This window comes from Cyprinodon variegatus, unplaced genomic scaffold (assembly GCF_000732505.1).
Source record: "Cyprinodon variegatus isolate N-32 unplaced genomic scaffold, C_variegatus-1.0 Scaffold524, whole genome shotgun sequence".
Lineage (NCBI taxonomy): Eukaryota > Metazoa > Chordata > Actinopteri > Cyprinodontiformes > Cyprinodontidae > Cyprinodon > Cyprinodon variegatus.
The window spans coordinates 367,228-377,172 of NW_015150977.1; the positions used below are offsets into that span (position 1 = coordinate 367,228).

The following is a 9,945-nucleotide window of genomic DNA, read 5'->3' on the forward strand; positions in this document are numbered from 1 at the left end:
CCTCTTCTTCCTGAGGACACAGAGGAAGAATCAGCTCCCCTCAACTATCCTGGTGATCTTCTATCGCTGTGCAATAGAAAGCATCCTAACCAACTGAGTATCAGTGTCGTACGGAAGCTGTTCTGTTGCAGAGTGCAAGGCACTGCAGCGGGTGGTGAAAGCCGCCCAGCGCATCACTGGAACTTCACTACCCACCATTGAGCACATCCAGGAGAAACGAAGGACTCATCCCCACCAGCCCACATACTGCTTTCTCTCCTGCCCTCTGCCAGGCATTTCAGGTGCTTCCGGACCAGAACCAGCAGACTAAAGAACAACTTTATCCCCAGAGCTGTCTCTTTATTGAACTCTAACCCCCATGGATAGACTCTACTCCAGACTGGTCCAAAGGTGTTTTGCTTCCTCAATGTAAGACGTGTTGGTGGGATTAAGGAGGTCTTCGAAGTACTCCGCCCACCGACATACAACGTCCCAAGTCGAGGTCAGTAGCACACCCCCCCCCCCACTATAAATAGTGTTGGTACTGCACTGCTTTCCCCTCCTGAGACGCCGGATTGTGGACCAGAATCGCTTCGAAGCCGTACGGAAGTCTTTCTCCATGGCCTCTCCGACCTCTTCCCACGCCCCAGCGACCAGCCGAGCCACCTGTTGCTTTGACTCACATATTTGACTCAATAACCATTAAAATAACTATTGCCATTAATTTCAGATGGAACTATTCACATACTTGGATTATATTAAACTGAACTTCCAATATTCACCACAAGTATGGAGCCAAGTACCTATTTTCCTCTGAGCACGGAGCAGCCGGCTTGCTTGGTCTCGCAATGAAAGACTTCTCTTTATTTAACCGCAGGTTGGGATTATTTGATTGTTATTGATAAAAGCATTTGAGTTCATAACAACCTTGTATAACAACATAATCTAAATTAATTTTCAATACGATCATTAGCTGATCACTGGTCTTACATTTAGGAGGTTGTGAATTGCATGATTAAAATCAAACTCCATAGACATCTTGATTAAACAGTTTTCGCCAAAATAAATAAAAAAGTAAAAGCTGTAAAACTACATAGTTATTATTTTTTTATAAATCTGTAGGGAACCACTTTTGTTTTAAACATTTTGTTATTGAACATTAAAATATATTCTATAAGTACATTTGTCTTGAATGTTTTCAACCTAACCAGTTTCTTAGTAGAGTTGTCAAACTATTGTGGGAAATGAAGTATGATTTATGCAAATGTTGTACTGCTTAATGAGTTCCAGCGAAGTAACAAATGTCATGCTGGAACCTGTGGCAGCAGGTTTTTCTGTGAATTCTGAACATCTTTGTTGGAGATATAAGACGGCTCCGAAGGCAGATCTGTAGCTCAGACCATCGTCAGCACCAACAGCAGCAGCTTCACTGACGGCAGAAAACATGACCAAGGTAAGATAACTCCCTGAAGTTGAGAGATGACAGATTTCCCTTAGCTTCATTAACTATACATTTATTTTGCTTATAAGAAATAACCTCTGTTATTTTCAGCTACTTTAAGGACAATTGTTTAAGGATGTTGAATGTTTGATAAATGATCACTTTTACATAAAGATCACATTTAAAACATGACATCCCTTTGATTTAAAGCTATTTTGATATCAGTTTTTTATTATATCAACAAGATTTTGTCTTACCCCAACATGTACTGGTTTTGCAAATGAAAATTATAAACCGGACCTTTTCTACTTTAACAGTACTGCAATTCTGACATTTTCATTTGAGATGATGTTAATTATTATGGCCTTATGTAAAAATATCACCAGAATGATTGACAATTAGGAGGACCACTTATTTTAATGATTCACCCAGAAAATGAACATCCTCCACTATACCTTTAACTAGTCAGAATTTCTTCAGAACAGGAAGACCACAGTCCCAAAGGCCCATGAGATCATGACAATTTATGTCACAAACATTTAAAATCTCAGTTCATACCCTGGTCAAAATATAGTTGAAGCTCGAAAGGCGAGAGGAAGAAATGGAATTTAATATTAGTTGTACATTAGTGCTGTTTTTGTTGCTGCAAAAAAAAAAAAAATTAGAAGCATTGGTTGCAAAGTTTACATTTTCAAAGGGTTTAAGGTGTTGTAAAGATGGAAGTTTGATATTGGTTTTAGACTGTGTCAATTAGAAATAGTCTATAAACTCAAAAGTATATTACTATCTAAAGTTAATATTTGCACTTGAGTGTATGTTCCTCTGGACTACAAAAATAAAACTTTTTGTTATAATTATTCTCTGAAGTTTTGTTCTTTTGGCTAGAAGGAATGGTGGCACAGTTTCTGGGAGTGGTTTGTTAATGAAAGGATAAAAGTGTTGATTTCATTTTATTTATCTATTTATTTTGGAAATGCCTTGGTATTGTTAGACCTGAATAAACTGTTTTTAAAGAGCAACAGATCTTGCTAATGCATTGATGTGTTATCAAAACATTACAGGTTTAATTACTTTCACCCGTTTGTAAGATTATAGAAATGAGTGTTTCTGTTTCTTCCTCACAGGATATATTCTCAAGTGTGACGGAGGTGGTGATTAAAAACCTGAGTCATAAAAAAGGTCTCATCAGTAACGACAATATAGAAAACAAATGGAAGATTGGGACTCTGGTCAAGATTAAAAAGAGGAGTTTCTGCAAATACTTTAAGCAGAGACCTAAATATACATGTCTCAATGCAACACTGAGTAAGATTGTTGAAGAAGAGATCAACTTCGGTTTGTAACTCTCACACACTTTTTCAGATTGAGCTGATCACAGAATCACTTTGAAAACATTAAAATGTTGAATTTCCATTTAACTATTGATAAAATCTATTTTATTATTTAATATTTGTATATCAGAAAAGTACAAACCTTCAGACAAAAATATCTAAAGGTCTTTTTGTCCTTCTAGTAACTGAACATAAGCCCCTGGTGGAAGATTTTACAAACAGCTGCTCTAACAAATTCAGCATAGAAGCAGGAGGAGATGCAGAGGGCATAATTCCTGGAGGAGCTGCAGTTAAATGTAAAGGGGAAGCATCCTCAGGGAAGTCGGTATCTTCTGCCACCCTGTGGACTGAGAGCATCAAAGAAGAGAACATGTCAGATATCTCCATTGGAGACGGCATGTAGGTGATCTCATCATGTTGGTGGCTAAAGAATAGCATTTCATGAGTGAAGGCAGAATATCCAGGGGGTGGGGTAAACTTTCTGGACGTAGAAGTTTCTCACCATCATATGTTCTCTGTTTGCAGCAAATTAAAGCCAAACGTTGAGGGGAAGTTTAAACTGGAGGAGGGAGACAAACTGGCTTTTGTGAAGAAGAGAGTTTACAACACCAATAGTGTTGTATTGAAGAGCAACATTTCTGGATGTGCGTCCCTTGGAGCAAAGTTGAACAAGTTCTTCAGCGACCTATCAGGTTCAAAGGTAAGGTTTCCATTTGTAGATCAGCTGATTTCTTGAAGCTTTTCTGTTATCTGAAAACACCATTTGGTCCTTCTATTGACCTCACAGTAGTGTTCACTGGTTCTGGTAGAATGAACACATTGCTTAAAGAAGCCAATATGTCATTTAGCTGCGAGGAACATTTGAGGGGAAAGCTGCTTCCCTTTCATAAAATAGTCATGATGTTCACTCTGATGAATGAGAGCAGAGTCAAGTAGGGCCTGTGATAAATGTACCTGTACAATGTCAGACTTGGAGGACTAAGCATGTATTTTCTCTGATGGAGGATGTGAGTTGGTCTGTTTCTTTGTCTTCTTCTCTCATCAGAATGAGGCGACAACCTTTACCGTGCCGAAAAATACAGTCTTTGCCTTTGCTCTGCAAGAGATAACCGTGGAGGATGGTTACCTGAGTAAAAACCAAACATTACATCTATCATCTTAAAATATATATATAATTACATATCACCTTGCATTATCATCATTGGTTCATGAGGTTTTGTCTTTTTCTGTTTAGAGATCAATCCAGAGGAGGTAATATTGGGTAGGTTACAACCATTAACATTTCTTTGTCCGTGTCAAGCTCAGAACAATATGATCCAGTATTTGAGGCAGACAAACAGTAAGATTTCTCAAAATTTTTATTGAAAATGGAAGTGCAGTGAACAGTGTCACCGTCTAAGGCAGGAACCTCTGTGGGAGGAGACAACCGGTTAGTGACCACGTTTTTCTGGAGGTGGATGATAACGAACGTGTGAGTTACCTGGTCTTAAATTTCAGTCCGTGTCCAGAGGGTGAGGTTGGTTCCAGCTGGTTGGCTGCCAACAAGACGCAGCAGGTGCCACCCAGCGAGTCCTAGACGCTGAAGTTCCAGAGGTCAGAGGACATGCAGGAGATCAGAACCGAGCAGACACAGGAAGGCCGGATAAGCCAGCGGGCGAAGCCAAATGCGGTGTAGAGGACTTGCTTGGTAGTCAGAGCCAGGAGATCAGAGATACAAAGAGGTGCAGAGGAGAAATACAGAATGGAGTCTGGAAACAGTTCCAGGTTCGGCACACAGGCAGACAGAGAGCCGGCAGGAGTCCGAAGACAGGTCAGGCAAATAGATCAGAAAGTGGAGAGGCAGACTCAGAGCTCCAGAGTCCAGAGTTAATAGAAAATATAGGAATGCTTGAATACTTCTCACCAATGGCTCAAAAATAATCAGGTACAGATTACTGGTCTTAAGGCTGGTTAAATAGATACTGAAGCCGATGGAACAGATGAGCAGTAATGAAAAACTGGGCTGAGATAAGCAGGGGACTGAAATTGTCAGAGTCTTGGTTTGTTAGTTTCTGTTTTTCTTGGTTTTCCATTTGTTGTCCTCTGCTGCCCTCTTGTGTCCTCTTTCCCTAGCTCTGTTTTCTGCTCTGCCCTCACCTGTTTCCAATCCCCTCGTTAGCCCTCTCTTTGTCTCTGTCCCCTTTAAAAGCCCTCCCTCTTCAGTTCCTGTTTGCTGGATCCTCGTCTAACATCTGTCTGCTTTCCTCGTCTCTTCCTGGCTCCTAGATTTTTGGTTTACCCCTGATGTCTCCTTGGTTCTGGTGCGTTTGTTATTTTCTGTTGGATTTTGATTCCTGCCTCAGTTCCTGTGAACCTTAATAAACCCATTTAAATTCACCTCTGCCTACTGGCCTCTGCATTTGGGTCTTCCAAACCAACACCGTTTCCTGACAGAAATAAGTAATCAAACCAGACATCTGTGCTAAGATCATGACAGTGTTAGTTTTCTCCTCTAGTTTTAAAGCTTTTACTGGTCAAATTAAAAACATTTGAGGTGCTTTGTCAGCAATAAAACCTCTAAACTTTTTTGTTTGTAGGATTTACGTTTGGTTCTGCTCAGTGCAGTCACATAAGAATGTATTGAACCTGTAGTTTTCATATAATTTAATTCATTTTCGATGATAGATTTTGATGCCATATTTCTATTTTCATTGATATCTTGACAGCTTCCATAGTGCCTAAGGAAGTCATAACCGTAGAGTTTTGTTATAACAAAGGAAATCCCACTGATGGTAAGTTCCTTAACATTAAGTTACAATTCAGTTTAGTTGTATAGCGCCAGTCCACAAAACATCATCTCAACGCTCTTTACAGATATATAAAATATATATTTTATTACCCAACTAGTCCATCATCTCAGCAGTCTGAAAATGTTTTTATATTATTTAATTTACTGTCAGTTTATCTTCACTAGAATTATGGATTTTAATGCTGTCTTTCCATATTTATTGATGCTTTGACAGATTTTGAAAGGGGTATGGAGACCACAGGGAGTTCTCCTTCCCCTGAAATAGGTGCTGAAGTTCCCTTTTTTGGTAAGTTACTCAACAATAAGTTGCAATTCGGTTTATTTATGTAGCACCAATGCATAACTCATCATCTCACGGCAAATCATACATTCAAATTGGTAAAATGTTTCCTATCTAGGGAAAAGCAGCTGATGGCATTAAGTCTTTGACTTTACAGGTCACAGTCCTATTAGATGAGCATGAGTATGTGGCAGTATGTAGTTTATATTTGCTGGCACTGTGTTGTTGGCTCTACAGCAATCCCTAACAGTGTATCAAAGTTATACGATCAGAAATTATGTTTATGGTTCTTAAGCCATTAAACCTTGAGGATTTCAGAATTTGCTCTGTCTGAAAATGTTCATCTGAATAAATGAAGAATAGCTATACAGTTGTCATTTCTAAATACAACCTTCTGGTCCCATAGTGAAGGTAAGAGAAAGAATAGTGTTCTTTCAGTGGAACCACTATCACAATTGTCACTATGTCTGATTTATCTGTGATTAAAAAAACACCCAGATTTATTTATACAGAACAAATTTACAACACATGTCATCTCAAGGCACTTTACAGAGACATTCAACCAGCTCATACAGTCAAATTGATTAAAAATTTTCTATCTAAGGAAAACCAATTTTTGACTCTTCAGCAATCCCTCACACTAAGCATGCTTGTAGCGACAGTGGAGAGGAAAACTCCCTTCTAAAAGGAAGAAACCTCCAGTAGAACCAGGCTCAGTGTGAGCGGCCATCTGCTGAGGCCCACTGGGGTTCAAGCAGACAGAAGAATAAATAGAAAAAGAGGCATAGATACAAAAGGCAACTGTCAACCAGCTCCACAGACATGGGAGCTCCGAGCCAGCTCCCATGTCAGGGGATGAAGAGAGCACATCCAGTTAGTCACAGTCAGAGAAACAGGACTACACTGAAAAACAGGCCAAGCTCCAACATCTAGAAACAAAGGTGTTGATGGCAGCAGCACAGCTGATATTTCTCTCCAGGATGGAGTCACAGCCAAACAGGAACAGACCAGATGAAGCTACTATGAGAAAAAGCAGAGAGAGCAGAACGTTAGAGATTGAACTAACAGATTCTGCAGAGTGGGAGAATAGCGATAGAATGAAGCAGAATGATGAAAAAGGGGTCCCTATGTCCTCCAGCAGTCTAAGCCTATAGCAGCAGAACTATAGAGATAGATCAGGATAACCTGAGCCACTCTAACTAGAAGCTTTATCAAAAAGGAAAGTTTTAAGCCTAGCCTTAAAAGTAGACAGGGTGTCTGCCTCACGGACTAAAACTGGTAGTTGGTTCCACAGGAGAGGAGCCTGATAGCTAAAAGATCTGCCTCCCATTCTACTTTTAGAAATTCTAGGAACCACTAGTAAACCTGCAGATTGAGAGCGAAGTGCTCTGTTAGGAACATAAGGAACAATCAGATCTCTGATATCAGATGGAGCTTGGCCATTTAAGGCTTTATATGTGAGAAGGAGGAATTTAAATTCTATTCTGGATTTAACAGGAAGCCAATGAAGAGAAGCCAGGATAGGAGAGATATGATCTCTCTTTTTCATTTTCATCAGAACTCTGGCTGCAGCATTTTGGATCAGCTGAAGGCTTTTAACTACAGTTTGTGGACTTCCTGATAGTAAAGAATTACAATAGTCCAGCCTTGAAGTAACAAATGCATGGACTAGTTTCTCAGCATCACCCCTGGACAGGAGATTTCTAATTTTTGCAATATTCCTCAGATGAAAGAAGGAAATTCTAGAAACCTCTTTGATCTGGGATTTAAATGACAGGTCCTGATCAAAAATAACACCAAGATGTTTTACTTTATTATCTGAAATCAGTTTAATCCCATCCAAATGAAGTGACTGGCTAATCAGCTTCTTTTTCAGAGACTCTGGTCCAAAGACTATAACTTCTGTTTTGTCTGCATTCAGAAGCAGAAAGTTAAGAGTCATCCAGGTTTTTCTGTCTTCAGACATGCCTGTAATCTATGTAATGGGTTAGCTTCATCTGGATTTATAGACAGATATAGCTGGGTATCATCAGCATAACAGTGGAAATTAATCCCATGCTGTCTAATAATTCTACAGATTGGGAGCATGTATAAAGTAAAGAGAATTGGTCCTAGCACTGATCCCTGTGGTACTCCACAGGTAACCTTTGAGCATGAGGAAGATTTGTCATTAACGTGAACAACTTGAAATTGCTAAAATCTGTCAGATAGATACGATTTAAACAAGTCTAGCACTGTTCCTTAAATTCCTATGGAATATTCAAGTCTTTCTAAAAGAATATTATGATTAACTGGATCAAATGCAGCACTGAGATCCAACAGGACGAGCACAGATACAAGTCCATTATCTGAGGCCATGAGAATATATGTAACAGGGATAGATTAATCATATCTACAATGGAAGAGATCAAAGGGAATACTTCCTTAAATAACCTGGCTGGAACTGGATTTAATATGCAAGTTGAAGGCTTAGAAGAAGAAAGTAGTTTTGCTAACTCTGAGTTTCTGAACTGGATTCAGAATATATGGCTACCTCAGATGCTGCCTCACCTTCCAGAGATACCCCATTCATAGGTAGAGGAGGGCTAATGGTCTTATTTTTAATAAAATCAATCCTATTTATAATGAATCCAATGAAATCATTACTGTTAGAACCATGTGGGATTTAACGGAGCTATGGCTCTGGGTGAGTTTGGCAACTGTATTAAAAAGAAATCTAGGATTATTCTTATTCTCCTCTATTAATAAGGAAAAACATGCTGCTCTTGCTTTACAAAGGCCTTCTTATACAGCAGTAATGTAACAAGCTCGAAAAAACCTTGGACCCAATATTCAAAGCAGACAGATCCGAATGAGTTCAAACTGTCTTTTTTTATAAACGGCGTGCAGCTGCTTGTCAGCTTGAGTGGCTAAACCGGTTCCTCTGTAGAAACAGAAAATCAGGTCAGTGACTAAGAATAAGGGCTGATAATGATTAATAGCAATAGTCATTGACCTGGTTCAGAGTTCAGTCCGATCACAGAGGGATGTGATGAATCCGAGGAGGAGACTGTCCAACACTTGCAGCCTGCGCCGCCTCCCTGAGCGGAGCTGATGTCAGACAACGCCGAGCAGCGACAGTGTCCAGAAGGGGATATCCGAGCCGTAGTCGTAACAGAACCAAGTTCATAAAGCAGAAGATTAGAGAGCCACTGAAGTGCAGAAGGGGAATCCAGGTCAGGGTCATAAAAACAGTCCAGGTTCGGTGAGCCAGCAGAATCCAGGAAACAGTCCAAAAGCAGACAGGGCAAAACAGAAACTCTGGATCCTCAAGACAGAACAATAATCAAAATCGCAAGAATTACTCAAGCCAGCTACCAGTGCCTGTCATAGCGTCTGATTTGACTCAGATAATAAACACGTCCCTTCTGTCAGGTGTTTTCCCGCAGTCCCTAAAAACAGCAAATATCAAACCACTGCTGAAAAAGAACAGCTTAGACAAACTACTACTCCAGAACTACAGGCCCATATCAAACCTCCCCTGTATCAGTAAGATTATTGAAAAAGCAGCGTTTCAACAATTAAACACTTTCTTAGATATGACCAGCCGCTTTGACGTGTTCCAGTCAGGTTTCCGTGCTCACCACAGTACAGAGACCGACCTTATCAAGGTGTTTAATAACATCCGTATAAATACAGACTGTGGAAGAACCACAGTGCTGGTACTATTGGACCTCAGTGCAGCATTCGATACTGTCGATCACTCCATCCTGTTAGAGCGCCTGGAAAACTGGGTCGGCCTCTCTGGTTCAGCTCTCAACTGGTTTAAATCCTACTGAAAGGACAGGGACTTTTTTGTGTCAGTAGACAACTTTACATCAGAGATGACAAAAATCACATGTGGGGTTCCCCAAGGGTTCATCCTGGGTCCCCTCCTATTCAATATCTACATGCTCCAACATGAACATGAACCAATTCAAGCACTGAGGAAATGCTTAGAAGAAATCAATGCCTGGATGTGCCATAATGTTCTTCAACTGAATAAAAACAAAACTGAAGTAATATTTTTTGGACCAGTAGAGGAGAGATCTAAAGTTAGCACACAGCTTCAGTCGATCAGGCCCGAAATCTAGGTGTAGTGCTGGAT

At 40.0% G+C, this 9,945-nt stretch overlaps 1 protein-coding gene across 1 annotated transcript in view; it reads left to right on the forward strand.

The window, feature by feature from the left end:
- The first annotated feature begins 2,484 nt into the window (after window positions 1-2,484).
- The window catches only part of LOC107095101, a 12,432-nt gene continuing 4,971 nt past the window's right edge, over window positions 2,485-9,945 (forward strand). The window contains exons 1-7 of the mRNA XM_015391075.1: window positions 2,485-2,755; window positions 2,934-3,150; window positions 3,277-3,451; window positions 3,797-3,881; window positions 3,986-4,012; window positions 5,457-5,522; window positions 5,754-5,825. Coding sequence (XP_015246561.1) covers window positions 2,518-2,755; window positions 2,934-3,150; window positions 3,277-3,451; window positions 3,797-3,881; window positions 3,986-4,012; window positions 5,457-5,522; window positions 5,754-5,825 — 880 coding nt within the window. The 5' untranslated portion in view covers window positions 2,485-2,517. The remainder of the gene's footprint in view (window positions 2,756-2,933; window positions 3,151-3,276; window positions 3,452-3,796; window positions 3,882-3,985; window positions 4,013-5,456; window positions 5,523-5,753; window positions 5,826-9,945) is intronic.